Source organism: Eulemur rufifrons, chromosome 9, assembly GCF_041146395.1.
Source record: "Eulemur rufifrons isolate Redbay chromosome 9, OSU_ERuf_1, whole genome shotgun sequence".
NCBI classification, from domain to species: Eukaryota; Metazoa; Chordata; class Mammalia; order Primates; family Lemuridae; genus Eulemur; species Eulemur rufifrons.
Window position 1 is genome coordinate 17,431,504 of NC_090991.1, and position 18,957 is coordinate 17,450,460.

At 49.5% G+C, this 18,957-nt stretch overlaps 1 protein-coding gene across 6 annotated transcripts in view; it reads left to right on the forward strand.

Annotated features, from left to right (window-relative positions):
* The first annotated feature begins 5,955 nt into the window (after positions 1 to 5,955).
* The window catches only part of MYO18A (myosin XVIIIA), a 92,047-nt gene continuing 79,045 nt past the window's right edge, over positions 5,956 to 18,957 (forward strand). For 3 of the 6 annotated variants that reach the window (XM_069482213.1, XM_069482207.1, XM_069482211.1), the window contains exons 1-2: positions 8,153 to 8,314; positions 15,442 to 16,521. In XM_069482213.1, coding sequence (XP_069338314.1) covers positions 15,523 to 16,521 — 999 coding nt within the window. In that variant the 5' untranslated portion in view covers positions 8,153 to 8,314; positions 15,442 to 15,522. Of the gene's footprint in view, positions 6,045 to 8,152; positions 8,315 to 8,508; positions 8,546 to 15,441; positions 16,522 to 18,957 lie in introns of those variants that run through there. The other 3 variants (XM_069482208.1, XM_069482210.1, XM_069482209.1) reach the window with 3 other exon arrangements.

Here is an 18,957-nt window from a genome sequence, read left to right on the forward strand (position 1 = left end):
GAAATGATGTGATATCTGGGATTTGCTTCAGAATTATACTGGGTGTGGGGAGTGTGGAATAGGTGGGAAGATAGTTAAAATAAGAGTTAATAACTATTGGCGTTGTATGATGGCTACTTGGGGGTTTATTATATTATTTTGTTTCCTTTTGTATGTGTTTGAACTTCCTAAAACAGAAAAACTTTTGGCAGGGCGAGGTGGCTCATACCTGTAATCCTAGCACTCTGGGAGGCCGAGGCGGGAGGATCATTTGAGCTCAGGAGTTCGAGACCAGCCTGAGCAAGAGCGAGACCCCCATCTTTACGAAAAATAGAAATTATATGGACAACTAAAAATATAGAAAAATACAGAAAAAATTATCTGGGCATGGTGGCACATGCCTGTAGTCCCAGCTACTCGGGAGGCTGAGGCAGGAGGATTGCTTGAGCCCAGGAGTTTGAGGTTGCTGTGAGCTAGGCTGACACTACGGCACTCTAGCCTGGACAGCAGAGTGAGACTCTGTCTCAAAAACAAAAAAACAAACAAACAAACAAAAAAACCCAGAAACTTTTTAATGTCATCTCATTTTGGACTGAACTTCAGCAGGTACTCTCGTCTATGAATTTAGCTATTGTAAGTTTCCTAGAGAGCATTCTCCACCCACACTCCAAGCTTCTATGCAAAGGGGTAAAGGATCTTAAGCTAATAAACACATTTTGAGGAACAATATTCAAAGGTGTGCTTTTGTTATTTGAACAACACCAGCTATCAGGCATATTTGCAATTCTGCAGACTTTTTAAAAAGCAGACTTGTTTATTTTCCATTCTTTTTGGAGAGTCACATTGTGGTAACTTGCCACGTGACAGGTATCATCTTACATACTTTACATTTGCCATTTCTTCTAAGGCTCAGATAATAACAACTATGTATTATTATCAGCCTCCATTTTACAGATGAGGAAATAGAGGTTCAGAGAGATTAATAATAGCTAACATGTTAATTATTTACTATGTTTCAAGTACTGGGCTAATTGCTTTAAATGAATTTGCTCATTTTATCCTCACACCCTCACAAGGTAGGCACTATTATTATCCCTATTTTATAGATGAGGAAATTGAGGTTTAGAGACGCTAAGGAGCTTGCTGGCAGCTGCTAGAGCCAAGCCTTCTCTCTCTCTGTGTGGCCCCAAAGCCCAGGCACTCTCCACTTCACCCAAGATGCAGCCAGAGGAGTGGTTCAGGGCAAGCATTCTTGGCTCTGGTATTTATTAGTCACATGGCCTTGAGCAAATTAATTCACTTTCTTAAACCTGGTTTCTAATCTGTAAAATGGGGATAATAATAGCACCTCCCTAATAAGGTAATTGTGGAGATTAAATCTATGCATCAAGGGGTTAGCATAAGTGCCTGACCCAAAGTAAGGGCTTAATTGATGCAAGCGATGTTTATTACCAATCTTCTTTCTGAGGGGGCTTCTCTATTAGAGTCAGATTGCCTTAGGACTTTGGAAATCTTCTGGAAAAATTGGCCTTCCCATTATGGGCTTTTATGTGGACATTACTCTGGCATTTTTCTGTGCGAGGGGGAGAGAATGCTTTAGTTTTAGTTTTACTTTTACTTTTATTATACTTAGAGCCAGGGCAAGGATTATTCTGGCCTTGGGGAAGGAAAGACTAAAAGCAAGTGACCAAGAACCAGAGTCACTGTGTCAGTGTGAGTGTTGTCCTGGCATTTCAATCTTGCCTGGTGTCTGAAACTGGTTCCTAGTTCGGGCAAGAGGAGCTCTTAGAGATACTTACTGTGTGCTGCCCTGAGAGTGCCCTAGGTACAGACACACATAAGTAAAAGAGTTGTTGATATGCCTGTTCATTTCACTGCCATGGTGTGTAGGGAAAAGAACATGGGCCTTGGGGCCTTGGGGACTTCAGTTTGAATCCTGACTCTGCCACTCTTAGGCTGTGTGTAAGTCACGAACCTATCTGTGCTTCATTTCCATAGCTGTGAGTTGGGGAAGATAATAGAGCTAACAGCTGTAGAATGCTTGCTATGTGCTGGGCATGGTTTTTTTAAAAAAATATGTTAACTCATTTAATTTTTTAAAATTAATAAACTTTATTTTTAAAACCATTTTAAGTTCACAGCAAAATTGAGCGGAAAGTACAGAGATTTCCCATATCTCCTCTTCCCCTCCATACTCCCAGTCTCACTATCACATCGTGCACCAGAGCTGTACGTTTGTTATAACTGATGAACCTATATTGACACATTGTTATCACCCAAAGTCCATAGTCTACATTAGGATTCACTCTTGGTGTTGTACATTCTGCAGGTTTTGACAAATGTATATTGACATGTATCTACCGTTGTAGTATCACACAGAATAGTGTCACTGCCCTAAAAAATCCTCTGTCCCCTGCCTAACCTGTGGCATCAATAATCTTTTTATTGTCTCCATAGTTTTGCCTTTTCCAGAATTTCATATAGTTGGAATCATACAGTATGTAGACTTTTCAGATTGGTTTCTTTCACTGGTAATATGCATTTAAGTTTCCTCCATGTCTTTTCATGGATTGGTAGCTCATTTCTTTTTGGTGCTGAATAATATTTCATTGTCTAGATGTATCATAGTTTATTTATCCATTCACCCACTGAAGATCATCTTGGTTGCTTCCAAGATCTGGCAATTACAAATACAATTGCTGTAAAGATTGTGTGCAGGGTTTTTATTTATTTTTTTTTAGAGATAGGATCTCGCTCTGTCACCCAGACTGGAGTGCAGTGGTATGATCATAGCTCATTGTGGCCTCAAACTCCTGAGTTTAAGCAATCCCTCTGCCTCAGCCTCCCGAGTAGGTGGGACTACAGGCACATACCACCACACCCAGATAATTTATTCTTTAGTTTTTGTAGAGACAGTCTTGCTATCTTCCTGCTTTGGCCTCCTAAGTGCTGGGATTGCAGGTATGAGCCACCATGCCCAGGCTGTGTGCAGGTTTTTGATTGGATTGTATGGTAAGAGAATGTTTAGAAATCGCCAAACCATCTTTCAAAGTGGCTGTATCATTGTGCAGTCCCACTAGCAATGGATGGGAGTTCCTGTTGCTCTGCATTCTTGCCAACATTGGAGTTGTCAGAGTTTTGGATTTTGGCCATTCTAATAGGTGTGTAGTGACATCTCACTGTTGTATTAATTTGCAATTCTCTAATGACATAATGTTGGACATCTTTTCATATGCTTACTGCCATCTGTATGTATATCTTCTTTGGTAAGGTGTATGTTCAGGTTTTTTGAACATTTTTAAATTGAGTTGTTTGTTTTCCTATTCTTGTTGAGTTTAAAGAATTCTTTGTATATTTTGGACATCTGTCCTTTATCAAATGTCTTTTGCATATATTTTCTCCCAATTTGTGGCTTGTCTTCTCATTCTATTGAAAGTCTTTTACAGTGCAGAAGTTTTTAATTTTAATGAAGTCCAGCTTATAAATTCTTTTTTTCATAGATGGTAACTTTGGTGTTGTATCTAAAGAGATAATATTGTTTTCAAGGTCATCTAGGTTTTCTTCTATGTTACCTTCTGGGAGTTTTATAGTTTTTGTGTTTTACATTTAGGTGTATTGTTCATTTTGAGTTAATTTTTGTTTTTGAAGGGTGTAAGGTCTGTGTCTAGATTCTTTTTTTTTTTTTTTTTTTTTTTTGAGACAGAGTTTCACTCTGTTGCCCTGAGTAGAGTGCTGTGGCGTCAGCCTAGCTCACAGCAACCTCAAACTCCTGAGCTCAAGCAATCCTTCTGCCTCAGCCTCCCAAGTAGCTGGGACTACAGGCATGTACCATGACACCCAGCTAATTTTTCTATTTTTAGTAGAGACGGGGTCTCGTTCTTGCTCAGGTTGGTTTTGAACTCCTGACCTCAAGCAATCTTCGTGCCTTGGCCTTCCAGAGTGCTAGGTCTGGATTCTTTTTTTTGCATGTGGATGTCTAGTTCTAGCACCGTTTGTTGGAAAGACTAAACTCATTTAATTTTCAAAACAAACTTTGAAGGAGGGAGGGAGGCACTGTTATTATCCCCCTCTTGTGGATAAACTGAGGCACAGAGAGGTTGTATAAATCACTCAGAGTAACACAGGTAGTACTTGGCAGAACTGAGATCTGCACCCATGCAACCTGGCTGCAGAGTCCATGCACACTCAAGTCCTATCTATAATAATGCTATTTCCCTCATAGGTTTGTTGCGAGGAATATAGTGTCTGGTACATAGTAGGGGCTCAAGAAGCAGGAGTGATAGTCATTGTCCTACCTGGTCTCCAAGGTTCCACTCAAATGTCATGTTCTTGAAGTATTAATAGCTTCCTCACTCCTTCAGCCAAATAAGTCTTCCATCATAGCACCCATCTCATCATCCAAGGAATGACAGCCTGGTGAACCCTATTGCAGGCACCTCTACCTGTTCCTCATGTGACAGGCCACATCTGAATTCCTTCTGTGTCACCCAGAGTTCCTGGGGCAGCATTTGGCATTTAGCAAGCAAAGTTTGTTAAATTGAGTTTGAGAGGCTTGTTATTCCTTTACCCAAAGTGCTCATCTTGGCTGGGCGTGGTGGTTCACGCCTGTACTCCCAGCACTTTGGGAGGCCTGGGTGGTGGAACCGTTGCTTGAGGTCAGATGTTTGAGACCAGCCTGAGCAAAATATCGAGACACCGACTCTACAAAAAATAGAAAAATTAGCTGGGCATGGTGGCACACGACTGTAATCCCACCTACTCTGGAGGCTGAGGCAGGAGGATCCCTTGAGCCCAGGAGTTTGAGGTTGCTGTGAGCTATGCTCATGCCACTGCCTCATGCCCAGGCAACAACACAAGACCCTGTCTCCAAAAAAAAGAAAAAGAAAAAACCAAAAAACCCCAAAATACTCATCCCAATGTGGTCTATTCCTCAGGAACTCCTAAACTCCTAGCTCTTAACTCTGCTTCTAAGTCTCTTCCTCACTCCAGCTTTCCCTGGTCTGTCGGGTTGGGCCACCCTTGCCTGGAGAAGTTCCTGTTTGGGCTGTCTGGCGAGGCAGCTGCCATTGTCTGCTACACCCTTTTTTCTGCACCACCCTACTCAGTTTCTTCCAAATTCTGGGGTACCCTACTCCAGCATAGACACTGCCCAGAGAAATGTCCGCTTCTCTCTTTCTCTCCAAAATCAAGACTTAGCACCTATCTTGGAGGCCTGGTCTCTGAATGCCCCTTGACCTCTCCTAGAAAGTCTAAAATCTCTTCTTGCTGGGTAGAGCAGCTCACTTGATATGTATGGTGGCCCTGCGGACACACTGCATTTGAAAGAGCTCCTGAAGGGTGTTCATCTTGGCATTGGTGGACTCCTCCAGGAAGTGTCACTTATGGCCTTGCTCCTTGGGCCCTGGTATGCCTCTTCGGCAGCTCCACTTTAGGCAGGGGTCTCTCAGACCAAGCCATTGGGAACCTTTCCCACTTTGGGGAGTGCATTCTGGCAGTGCCACTTTGGACATGGCAGGCAGTACCTGCTCTGGACTGAGCCAGCTGGCGCCATCCAGCAGGGCCTAGCCACCTTGGGAAGAGGTGGTCAGCAAGACTCAGCTGTTTCCTCTAGACAGCACTACCCTGGGCATAGCCTGCAGAGTCCAGTGCCTGCCTTGGACAGAGCCTTTTCTACACATTTATCACGACCCTGGTGCCTGCCCTGGGCAGTGCCACTCGGCACCTTCTGGACGTGTCCAGCAGCCTCCAGTGCTCAGGGCAGACAGGACCTCCAGGCAAGGCCTCTCGGACACAGCTAGAGGGGCCTCGGAGCCCAGTGCGGACAGTCTCCCAGGGCAGCGCCGGTGCCCGTATGGCCCGCGTCTGGCGGCGCGCCCGAGCGCTGCCAGACAGGCCGGGCGTTTTTCCCCGGAGCCGCCAGCAGGGAGCTCCCTTTCGGCTCGCCTCGCGCGGTCGCGGGGGGCGGCGCTGCGCTGCGCCGCGCTGCGCTCCAGCCCGGACCGGGCCGGGGCCGCTGGATGCCGCGTCTCCGCTTCTGCTGCCTGCCGGGCGGGCTCCGGCGGCCGGTGAGTGTGGGGCGGCGAGGGCGGCCGCTCGGTGGCGGGCCAGGTCCGGTGGGGCAGCGGGGCGGGCTCCGGCCGGGTGGCCGGGCGGGCGGCGGGGCCCGCCGACTCCTCCTCCTCCCCTGTCCCCTGGAAGCAGCGGCCCGGACTCCCGGCTCCGGTCTCTGGCGGCACAGAGGAGCTGGAAGCTCGGGGGCGGGGGCCGACCGGGAGGGGAAGGCTGGGGAGGGACGGCACCGGCCCCTCTGGCCAGCCCATGGGGCGCGGGGCGGCAGGACAGGGTGGCCTCAGTTTGCGGGGATTCGGGGCTTGGAGGAGCCGAGGTGGCCCAGAGCTGCGGGGTGGGGGCTGCAGCCTCGGGGATGGGGGCTTCTCGGGGCCAGGCCCAGGCCCCCCTGGTAAAGCGATGGAGCGAGGCGCTGAGGAAGGCAGCGGGGAAGGCGAGCACCTCCACTGAGCCCTTTATCCCTCCCAGCGGCCTTCACTCTTTCACTGCCAGGCCGACAGCGGGCTCCTCTCAAAGGAGCAGCTGCTAGACAGCTGGCAAAACAATGGAGACCCCGCTTCCCTGCGCCCCCTCCCCTTGGGACAGAAGACGGGGGTGGGGGGATAGCGGGTGGGGGTGGAATGGCAGACTTTGGGGATTAGGGAGTGCAGGCTGTCCCCAGTGACGGGCTGCTCACCTCACCTTTCCCTGCAAAGGGGTGGGGTGTGTGTGGGAAGGTCGGACAGCCTGCCTGCCCCAGGCCTCTAGGAGAGACCGCCCTGACGCCCCGCCCTGCTAACCTGTCATGCCAGTTGCTTCGCCAATGGGACGGGGAGGTGGTAGGCTTGGCTGCCCCACGCCCGGCGCCCTGTGTTGGGGGGACGCTGATGGGTACCTAGCCTGCTGAGGAGTGTGGGTCGTGGCCCTGGTTGAGATAAGGCCTGCGGGGACACACCACACATTGGGGCCTTGTTGTGGGGGTGGAGGTGGGGGTGTCACCCTGTTGCAAGGCACATGTGTCCTGCTGATTAGTTGGATAAAGGCTGAGGCCAGATGAGCCAGAGGGGTGTGGGGGGCGGGTAGGGAGGAAGACCGTCAGTTTGTTTTTTAAGCTGGTACTCATTTTGCCTGGTCACTTGGCCAAGGGGGCATGTGTTTGGCGCTGGCCTCTTAGTTTGTGCTTGTGTGGGACGGTGGGGAGAATGTTACCTGAGAGGGGCTTTCCTGGCTAGGGCCTTCCTGCCCTCAGGTCCCCCACAATTATAGAATTGGGTTTCCTTCCCCCTTCACCTTGCCAATGACCTGGGCTAGTTTGCTGGGTTCATTTTGTCTCTTGGAGTCCCTGGCATGGTGGCGGCTGAGGAGACCTTGTACATGCCCCTATGGAGCGTGAACTGTAGGAAGTGTGTGTGCACTGGGGCTGAGCTGGGAGGAAGGGGAGGTCACCTGGGTGACTAAGAGCAAGATCACCTTGGCAGGACATGGAATCCAGAGCACATGGAATCAAGCTGCCTTTCCTTATGCTTACCAGATCTGGAGCCCTTTTCTTGAGCAAGTTGGTGTCCTGTTGTCATGGCAACAGGTCTGGCCTAACATTCCCCACCCTTTTTTGGTTCAGGGGCTACTTTCTATTTGGGGATATTGAAAGTTGCTCTCCTGAGGTCTCTGGCTTCCTGACAAGCCTCCCTGGCTCTTTGTCAATGGCCAGCCACCTCCTCAGCTTCCCCTCTGTCCTTTTGTGATGAGGGCTTTCCAGGAAACATCCTCCTGGTTTCTGGACTTGACAGGACGGGTTATATATAGCCTCCAGTGGAGGTGTGCTTGTCCATTTGGGGTTGAGGGCATTGAGGCTAGAGCCTCAGTCCCAGGAAGACAATGGATTTGGGGGCAGCTATTGTGTTGGGGGGATTAGGGGGATGAGAAGGGTTGCAGGTGGGGTTGGAGGGTGGGGGTGGGAGTGGTCACGGGCTGGTGGTCACTTCCTTTGGGAGCTTTGGACTTCGAACAGTTGATGACCTGGTGCCTGGTAGCTCCGTGGTGTCTGGTTTGTTTGCTCTCCTGGCCTGGCTCAGGTGCCAGGGCGTGTGCCTGAGGGCTTCTTCCTGTGCCCCAGACTTTCCTGAGAGGGCCTCATGTGGATGATGCCCTTTCTGACTCCTGCCAGTCAGTCTGGGCAGCCAGCCAGTTGCCTGGAACTCCCTTCACTGGCCCTGCTTGGGGCTGCTCACTGAGGGTGCATGTGTCTTCAGAAGTTGGGCCTGAAAACTCTGGGGTCTTCCAGAGGCAGGTACCTAAAGGTGGACTGGGTGGGGCAGAACTGGGGCTTATGTAAAAGGGAGAATCCACCCTGCTGGGGTGGAGCAGGGAGTTGCTGGAACTCAGGAAGCCTTGATCCGGACTTGGTGTGTCACAGGTCTCCGGGGCAGCAGGGCTGTTCTTGCTCCTTCAAACCAGAGGTCTGCCCAGCCAGACCCCCTTACCCGGAGTGGATGCCACAGTTGGGAACCAGAACATCCATGTGAGCTGGGTCCTGTCGGTGGCCCTGGGCCCAAGGCCTTGTCCTAGGCCTCTCTTGGGTGTGATTGGGTAAAGCTGAGGGGCTCTGGCCTGATATAGCTTAAAGGTTTGTAGGGATGGGATGGCCCACCCCACTGTGTGCCGACTGACAGGTTCCCACAGGACTTGGGATGGGGGCTTGATGGAGTTTTTAAGTTCTGCTTTGGGCCAGGCCAACCTTTAGGATCTGCCAACCACAGCCCCCAACCCCCTTCATCATTGCCCCTCCCCCTGCCTCCCCCTTACCCAGCATTTTCCAAGGCAGCTTGAATTAGAGGGTAGGGAGGTGCAGAGGTGGGAGCTGGATTGAGGGCTGGGAGCAGACCTGGTGAGTCTCCACTTCCCACCCCCTCACTTCCCTGCCCTTTGTCCTGAGGTAGGAATTGTGGGGCTTGTAAATTATCCACATTCCCTTGACTTTTCAAACAGTTTAGAGTCAGGCAGCGGTTTGAGTTGTTGGACTGATGACTTTACTCGGCCCAAGGCCCTTTCTCTCTTCTAGGTACTTTATCGTCATGTACAACGGATTATTTTTATTATTCTCTGGTATTCAGCGATGTTGAATGATGGGCTCAAGGTCACACAGCAAGTCGGAAGCAGAGCAGAATTAGGACCTGCAGGTTGTGGTCGAGCAGAATACCTCTCTAGCAAAGGTTTGGGGTCAAGTCCGAGCTCTCAGGCCCTTGGAGATTTTAGAGTTGAAATAGCTGAGGCCTAGAGAGGGGACGGGACTTGCTCAAGGTCACATAGAAGGGGGTGAGCGCCCAGCGAGCTGCGGAAGGCCCCGCTTGGGGTCGAGCGTTGCACCTGGCAGAGCGGCAGGGGACCAGGCTGGGCAGCTGGCACCTTCCCGCTCTCCTTTCTCCCGGACCTGCGGGATTGCGGCGTTCTGGGGGAGACGGTATCGCAGCGGAAGGCGCCGCGGGGTTGCGGCTGCGCCGCCCGGCCGCCTGGAAACGCCGAGGGCCGCCGGCTCCCCGCGCTGCGGCGGGCGGGCCGGCTGATGTCATGTGAGAAGCGTGCAGTCGGAGTGAGGGAGCACACCTGGAGCCAGATAAGCTCCGTGTGACCTGGCGGTGAATCACCGGCGCTGCGGAGCTCAGCAGACCCGGCCGGGAGGAGGCTCGGCGGCGGCCGCTCCCCGCGGGGCCGCCGGGCCGGGCCAGGTGCTGCGCGACCCCACCCGGCCGCTTTTGCAGTGCTCGGGGTGGGCCGGCGCCGAGCTAGGGGCCTCGAGGCTGTCGGAAACGGCCGCTCTGGGAGGTCAGAGGCCAAGGGAGAGAGGCCGGCTCTCTTGGGAAAGTATTTCCTTTGTATTTATTTATGAGTGTGGTCTGGGGGGTGGGGGGTGGGGGACTGACCTAAGGATCCTCCCACAGCAGCCTAGGCTGGGCGCCCTCCTCTCGGGATGCTAACTTATGGTTTCCATTTCCTGGGGTTTCTACTTTGCCAGAAGCAGGGTGACCCATTTGAATCTGTCCCCACTTACAGCCACAAGACACCAGTGAAACATATTTTAACCAAGTCCCCCAAGTCACTGAAACTTTTTCAAGACATGAAGGCAGTTCTTAAACTGACGATTGCAAACCCCGTTTACAGCTTTAATGTTAATGGGCTGCTTACTACTTTGGCAAGACTGTTTTCTTTTTCCTTTTTTTTTAGTCTTTAAAGTCATAAAAGTAACGTACTGGAAAAAAGTTGAATCAGTAGGCAGTGCATTAGGTAGAAAACTAAAGTGTCACCCCTCTTTCCCCCTCCTCCCGAGAGATGACCACTGATAGATGTTTGTAATGGGTCTTTCCAGACTATTTTTACAAAGCTTGTTGTATATATTTTATGGATTATATATTTATAGTTTAATATATCATATATTATGTAAAATATTTTATGTAAATATTAAAACTTTTTCATTCTGTAGGAAGTGAAAAGCATCTAGAAAAGTAGAAGAAATATTACACATAATCCCACTGCCCATAGCCCCTGGGCTTAAATATACGCACCCCCCCCATCAACTGAATATTCTCATTGTAAAAAATTAAAACAATATAGACAAACACAAGTCTGCTCTACTTTTCTAAAATCCCAGTCTCCTTCACAGAGCATGCATTTTTCTATGCAGATGTAATAATTGCACGTAATATACATGTATATATTCACACATACATGTATGGTTTTTAAAATTTTACCAAAATTACATATTATCCTGCAACTTGCTTTTTTCACTTAATATGGTATAGAATCTTTTCCAGGTCAATATATACAAATCTACCTCATTCTTTTTACTAACTGCCCAGTTTTTCTATCATTTAGCTATTCTCCAGTGATGGACATTCATTTTTTAGACTTACTGTTATAAAGAATGCTGCAAAGATTAGACAGTTTATTGTGTAAATATATCTATAGATGTCCTATAGGTGGAAATGCCCAAACAATATGTACATAAATATTTTCATAGATACCACTAACTTGGTCTCCTGAAAGGTTATACCAATTTTTTGTTCCTGCCAACACATATGAGACTCTCTCTGCTTCCCATGCCCTAATTGATTGATGTTACCAATCTTGATAGCTTTTACTAAACTGCTAAGTGAAAAGTAGTATACCTCTATGCTGAATACTTGTTCATGTTTTTTGGCCATTCTTTCTTGTGAATCGGAATTTCCTGTCTGTAGTATCCTTGGCAGTAACTATATGGGGCCTCTGGACTCCAGCTAGCGTGATCCACCTTGGCCATGTGTTTACTGGGTTGCCTTCACTTCTTTGGGCTTTTCTTTCCATATGCAAAGGTCTTACTTCAGTTACACTTGTGCTGATAGTCATGGTGCACTCTATTATCCTCTGTAGGATCCCATTTAGATGGCAAAAAATGTGCCCTGCTGCTATTAGGTACTATTCCTGAGGGCCTATTAGGGGCTAGGCATTGTCTGAAGGGCACTTTATTTCCTACACTTTATGTGGTATGTACTATTTATTATTATCTCCATTTTACAGATGGGGAAATGGAGGCATAGAGGCCTTTAGTGACTTGCCCGAGATTGCACATATATTAACTCAATTTGTTCCCAGATGTGTTACCTGACATCCAAAGCCTGAGCTCTTTCACTAGGCTTATTTGCCTTTATAGCACTTGAATTTAGTAGGTGCTTGATAGATACATAATTTTTCTCCACATTTTATCGCAAAGATGTGCAAACATTCAGAAAAGTTAAAGAATTTTTCAGTGAACACCCTCCACCTCCTAGATTCTACAATTAACATTTTCTTCTCCTTACGTTCACGTATGTATCCCTTGACCCATCCATCAAGGTTTCTTAAATTTTTGACACATCCATCTCAAAGTACATTGTAGACATCAGTATACTTCACCCCAAATACTTTAGTATGTGTGTCATTAACTCAGAGTTCAATATTTGTCTATAGTTCTTTTTTTCTTTTGAGTGAATATTTACACACAATGAAGTGCACAAATCTCATGTGCACTATTTGTTGACTGTTGACAAATGCATGTACCTGTCAACCCAAACACCTATCAATATACAGGGCAAGAACATCGCTCTAGAAAGTTCCCTCATGCCCTTTCTCATGCCATCCCCACCCCTATCCCGGAGAAATAACAGTACTTTTCTGATTTTTTTTCACCATAGGTTAGTTTTGCCTGTCTCCAAGAAGGTGATGGAGCCCAGCTCTCTAGAAAATGGGGGTTGAGGGACATAGGAGCAGCAGTAGCTGCAGCTGCATTATAGATCTGGTCATGAACGGGGAGGCTACAGGGAGCCGGACAGCTCCAGACTTGTGGCTCAGTCCACAGCCAGGCCTGGCCATTATCGGAATGGCAGTGGGGAAAGGGTGCCTTGTGAACTGTGTAGATGACAGTATCAGGACAGCAGTGGTGAGGGAAGGGCTGACATGGCCTTAGTCTCTAAAGGCTCCAGGGTTGGGAGAAAGTTAATAACTAACTTGCATCCACAAGAGACTTAGATATTTGCATTTTAGAGCTAGAAGAGACCTAGATCATCTAGTCCAACCTTGAGCAAAGTGACAGGCTCAAGGTCCCCCAGCGATTTGTTGGCAGATCCAGGCCTAGATACCAAATCTCCTAAAAATTCTGGCCAGCGCTATTCCCTGTGCTGCTGCTGTGACTGATTTTTATTCCTGCTTGCTGCAATGACTAAGGACCAAGATTTTCCTGAGACAGGGATTTACATGAAATTACTTCTCAGGGACCTTTCCAGCCCAAAGATTCTGGAATTCTGGGGGCTATTTTCCATGATACTGCTCAGCTATCTAGGTCTCAGCAAAGAGCCAGGATTGGGTAAGGACTGCAGAGTGAGAATTGGGTGTTTTGGTGGGAGATTGAGGCCAAGATACTCGTTTGTCCCCTCTAAGTCCCCAAGATGGATTTCTTTCTTCCTTCCCCTCACAGGTGCCCCTGGAGTCATTTTCTAAACCAGCGTTTTTAAGACTGTGCAGGTAGTAGTGGGCGAGGGGTTGGGTGGGCAGTAACCAGTTGAAGATCCCATTTCTTGGTGTATGGTAGGTCTGTGCCACACCCCATCAGCATTCAGTAGGAGAGAGGCTCCCCGTGTTAAAGTAGAGCCATGAAGAGAGGATGCCAGCTGTCAGGCACACCTCCACCCCAAAGCGGTCCAGACCTAGCTGGCCTAGGCCCTTGGCTGTGTCCCTCTTGGGCCCTAGATTTTCTGTCTTTCAAGGTACTGTGCATGGAACATTTAGAACCAACAGGTTCAGAGGGAACCTGTTTTACCAAATAGAAACTGAGGTCAGAGAGGGAAAAGGGCTCATGCTAGGCCCACAGGGAGCTAGTGACTGGGCCAGATTTCCTGTCTCTTTGGATGTGCTCTACAGCTAAAGAGTACTGTAGAATTGCATTGTCTAATCTGGTAGCCACTAGCTCATGGGACTGTTGAATACTTGAGATGTGGTCAGTCTGAATTGAGATGTACTCTAAGTGTAAAAATACACACCAGGTTTCAAAGATGTGATATGAGAAAGAGAATGTAAACTATCTCAATATGTTTCATACAGATTACATGTTGAGATGACAATATTTTGGATATATGACATCAAATAAAATATATTACCAGCGTGGGCAACACACAGTGGGGACCCATCTCTACAAAAAAAAATTAAAAATTAGCTGAGCATGGTGGCAAGGGGCTGTAGTCCGAGGTACTCGGGAGGCTGGAGCTAGAAGATCGCTTGAGCCTGGGAGTTGGAGGTTGCAGTGAGCTGCGCCACTGCACTCCAGTCTGGGTGACAGAGTGAAACCCTGTCTCACAAAAAGTGAAATTAATTAAGTAAATTAAATTAAATTTAAAAAATTAAGGCTAATTTCACCTGTTCCTTTTTGCCCTTTTAGTGTGGCTGCTAGAAAATTGCAAATGACATGTATGACTTAAGTTATATTCTTTATGGACAGTGCTGCTCTAGAAAGGAGATGAGTTGGTCTACCAGGAACCACATAGGTCAGAGTGCTGGGCAGGGGGGAAGCAATTAACCATTGTACCGGGGCCGTTGGGAGTTCCTGGCCTTGGTGCCTTCTTGGGCACTGTCCCTGTGTTGGGGAGCAGGGGGATAACCTCTCAGTGGAACGGGGAGCCTGGAGGGCCCTGCTTGGTTGTGTGGGGTAGGGGTACACACAGAGGAAAGGCCTGTCCTGGGCCTGGCAAGAGGCCATTACTGGAAGGGGTAAGCTTATAGATCCTGTGTCTGAAACTCCGAGAGAGATATTCGTCGAAAGAAAAAATGACATTTAATTTCTAATTAGGTGATATGGCCTACTTCTTGTTCCCTGCTGGTTAGAACAAGAAAGACTCTCTCGACTCCTCCACACCAGGTTTTTCTCAGTCCCGTGGCCAGTTGGGTGTGCAGGGGTGGGGGAGGTTGGTGCCATAGTTGCCGGTGCCCTGGAGCTGGGATTTTCTCTCAGGCTGCCACAACTTTCTTCCCGAGGCTATATTTAGGTGTTGGTCTGGGGAAAAGGATGTGAGTTTTTCAGGATCCTGTTTATCCAACAGACCCTACCCCACCCCCACCTCGCAGCTGTCCATTCTCTGTTCTGTCTGGAACTTCCCCTTCCTTCCCTCCCTGCTTCACTGTGGGCACCCAGACCCTAGAAAGAACACGGTATTTGCTATCGAATCCCAGCATCACCACTAATAAGCTGTATGACGACTAACATATACTTAATTTTCTGAGTCCCTTTTTTTCTCATTTGTAAACTGGAGATAATGATACGTACCTGGAAGGAATGCCGTGGGGTTCAAATGAGATAGTGTATGTAAAGTGCCTGGCGTCATGCCTGGCAAGTGGTAGTCACTAAATACACGTTGGTTCTTCTGTTAGTGCCTAAGGATGCTGCTCTAGGGACAAGAGCCCAGCAGCATGTGATGTCTGCTGCCTCAGTGGACATTAGCTGTGGGAGGTGTGGGTGTGCTGAGTGTCTTTCCTTCATTGTGTTTGAATCCTAAATCAGGTCCCAGGTTGGCTTGATGCCTCCTCTTCCCAGGAGGTCAGGTCTCCCAAATGCTACCTCCAGGCACACCTAACTCTTGGTCTATCAGGGATTCAAGGAAATGACAGTCTTTGGAGTCTGGGCTTTTACAGCCTTATCTAAACCTCAAGTTTCCTTGTTTGTAAAATGTAATGACAGTACCTACCTACAGAAATGTTACGAGGATTAAATTAACTGAGACAATATTGAGTAAAGCACAGTACCTGGCGCATAGCTAGCACTCGGTGAGAGGCAGCTGTATCAGTTGGTTTTATCTAGACTGTAGACACAGGAAGAGGCTCTGCTGGAATAACTTTTCTTTTTCTGTGTGTTTCTGTTTGCAGCAGCAAGGTGGGGCACAGAGGCCCTGTACTAAGCACTTATAATCCTGTGGGGGTAACACCCCTAAAAACAGCACCCCCACCATGTTTAACCTAATGAAGAAAGACAAGGACAAAGATGGCGGGAGGAAGGAGAAGAAGGAGAAAAAGGAGAAGAAGGAGCGGATGTCAGCGGCAGAGCTAAAGAGCCTGGAGGAGATGAGCCTGCGACGAGGCTTCTTCAACCTGAACCGCTCTTCCAAGCGTGAATCCAAGACGCGCCTGGAGATCTCCAACCCCATCCCCATCAAGGTGGCCAGTGGCTCTGACCTGCACCTGACTGACATTGACTCTGACAGCAACCGGGGCAGCATCATCCTGGACTCAGGTCACCTGAGCACGGCCAGCTCCAGCGATGACCTCAAGGGTGAAGAAGGCAGCTTCCGAGGCTCCGTGCTGCAGCGGGCAGCCAAGTTTGGCTCGCTGGCCAAGCAGAACTCACAGATGATTGTCAAGCGCTTCTCCTTCTCCCAGCGTAGCCGGGATGAGAGTGCCTCCGAGACCTCAACCCCCTCAGAGCACTCTGCCGCCCCATCGCCGCAGGTGGAGGTGAGGACTCTAGAGGGACAGCTGATGCAGCATCCTGGCCTAGGCATCCCTCGGCCAGGGCCCCGGTCCCGAGTCCCTGAGCTGGTAACTAAAAAGTTCCCAGCCGACCTGCGCCTGCCTCCTGTGGTGCCCCTGCCCCCTCCTGCCCTCCGGGAGCTGGAGCTGCAACGACGGCCCACTGGAGACTTTGGCTTCTCCCTGCGACGTACAACCATGCTGGATCGGGGCCCCGAGGGCCAAGTCTATCGGCGGGTAGTTCACTTTGCGGAGCCAGGAGCAGGCACCAAGGACCTGGCCCTGGGGCTGGTGCCAGGAGATCGACTGGTGGAGATTAATGGGCACAACGTGGAGAGCAAGTCCAGGGATGAGATTGTAGAGATGATCCGGCAGTCGGGGGACAGTGTACGGCTCAAAGTGCAACCCATCCCAGAACTCAGTGAGCTGAGCCGGAGCTGGCTGCGGAGCGGCGAGGGACCCCGCAGGGAGCCAGCTGATGTGAGTGTTTCCCGGGGTGCCAGGGGTGAACAGGGATCGGGAATGCTGGCATCTCCTGTTGTACTGAGGTGGGTGATTGGGGTGCCCAGGAGCTGTGGTCAGAGCCCAGCAAGTGGGTAAGTGGGGAAGCCATGCCGCTCTCTGAGCGCGCAGGGAGGAGTGACGTCAGGAGAACGTGCCCCACACCAGATGCTTGTTAAAGGAGTCACACCTTTGTCTCTGTACCTTGTCTAGGAGCTGAGGAAAGTCCCCAAAGGTTCAATGTGGTAGAATTCTCAGCAGTTTAGCCAGGCCTCATGATTTCATGTTTCTGTCCAGTGTTCTGTGTCTGTTGGATTGACTTGACTGAATTCAGCATAATGCCTTTCTCAAGGGTGTTGGTCCCGACCACGTTCTGCCTGAACTTTAGTGGCACCTCTGAAGCCCTCAGGAGGGGTCTCGGGTTGGTTGGTGATTACCATGAAAGTGTTCAGCTTCATGATACAAGGATGGGTTAGGGATTTGGGCACCCTGTTTCCTGAGCCCTAAATTGGAGCATGTAGGCTAACGTGTCACTTCCAGTCATGAGAAAGAATCCGGACAATGAGATATAGTATGTCCATGTTATTTAGATATTGGAGATAAAGAAAAAGAAAAGGTAAATGATTTCAAATTAGGGCCGTCATGGCACATCTGAGATGTACAGCTGCTTATGGTTCTAGCTCCTAGGAAGATGACCCCAGGCCATAGCCTCCTCTTGCCCCTGAGTGCGCAAGGTAATACCAGGTGAGGTTGCAGAGATAGCAGCGGCCAGTTCTTGGAGGACCTTGTACATAATGGTTTAGATTTTATCCCAGTGAAGTGGGACCATTGAAGGGTTTGAAGCAGGGGAGTGACTGGATCTGATTTGTGAAGATCACTTGGGCTCCAAAGAGTCTTTATTACCTCTCCAGGAAGAAGGAAAAGCAACAGGGATCAAACCTGCACAGATAGTATGTCCTGACTATCCCTGAGACCCCAACTGTTATCCTGCCCACACAGAAGAGCAGTGGAAGGTATTGGAGTAGAAGAGATTTAGATCAGATCAGTAGGAACAGATCTCTAAGAGAGCTCAAGCTCTCTAACCCCAGGGGTCTTTTGATAGGGTGATTACATATCAGTTTGGAATGTCCTGCCAAGTTGACCTCTGGCCATCCTTCTCTCCCAGCTGCGAGCTCTTAGGACTATCTAGATGTGGCCCTTGCAGCCTGACCAGTATACAGCCTGGCTAGGACTTTGCAGCACTAAGTGACCAGCCAGATGTGTCAAAATCAGAAATGGGAGGAAGTGCTAAGGAAGCAGGCAGAGTCCTGCTCCCAGCTTTCTCCCAGGGAGAGGAAGTGGATGCTCAGGATGGCCGCTCAACCTGGCAGCACATTGGGTGGGGGGGGCTAGGAGTGGCAGGCTCAGACTCTGGCAGGAAGCACCGGAGTTGGGTTCCAGGCTTTCCTTTAACTGGGGCTAGTTTGGTTTAGGCAGCTTTGCTGGTCAGGGAACAGTAGTGAGTGGGAAGGAGCCTGTGTGGAATCCAGGGAAGGGCCAGGACTCACTCGTTCCAGAAGCACATTGAGCACCTACTATGTGTGAGGCACCAGGCTAGGCTGAAGTCAGAGAACCATGACTTAGAAGAGGAAGAAAAAAAGAGTGGTCTTTATCTCAGAACCAGTGACCGTAAAGTGTTGCCATGCCTGTCTGCTTTCTTCCAGGCTAACATTGCTTTTAACAGATGGAATTTTCTTCTTAAAGAATGAATCCCCCAGGGGATTGTCGCCAGCTCCCTGCTGAACTGGGGCCCGGGGCCTGGGATCCCAGATGCTGTTTAGTTTTCTCCTTACAGCACAGGGATCATCCTGGCATCTCACATTTCCTAGCCACCTTTCCTTCCCAACTAGCTGCTGCTGTCCCCTCCCTGGGGAAGTAGATGGTTTAGCTTTGGAGGCTGTGGTGGATTCCAAGTTACAGCTGGTATCATTGCAATGCTGACTCACTCTAGCCCCCATGGGGCAAGCCCAGCTGGTGCCCAGAGGACTTCTTCCCCTGGCATCACCCTAGAGCATCCGGCAGGGGACATAGTAGAAAACCCCATCCCCATGCATCTCCTAGAGCCATCTGACAGGACAACAAGACACACAGGGCTGAGAGAAGCTCTGTATCTTTTCCCCCGGGGGGCGGGGAGGGACTCGTGCCACAAGCAGAGAGGAGCAGGGTGAGCCCAGCATTTCCAGCTGCGTGGGACAGACCCAAGAGCTGGTATGGGGGAGCTGCAGCCTCTTCTGTGCCCTCAGCCTCTTTCTCCTCTTCCTCCCACTCCTACTCCTGCTCCTTTTCTTGGCAGCAGTTCTAATCCCAGTTCCCCGCCAAGAAAAGAGTCTTCCCTCCTCCTCCAGGCTCCTGGGCGGGGTACCGTGATGACTGCAG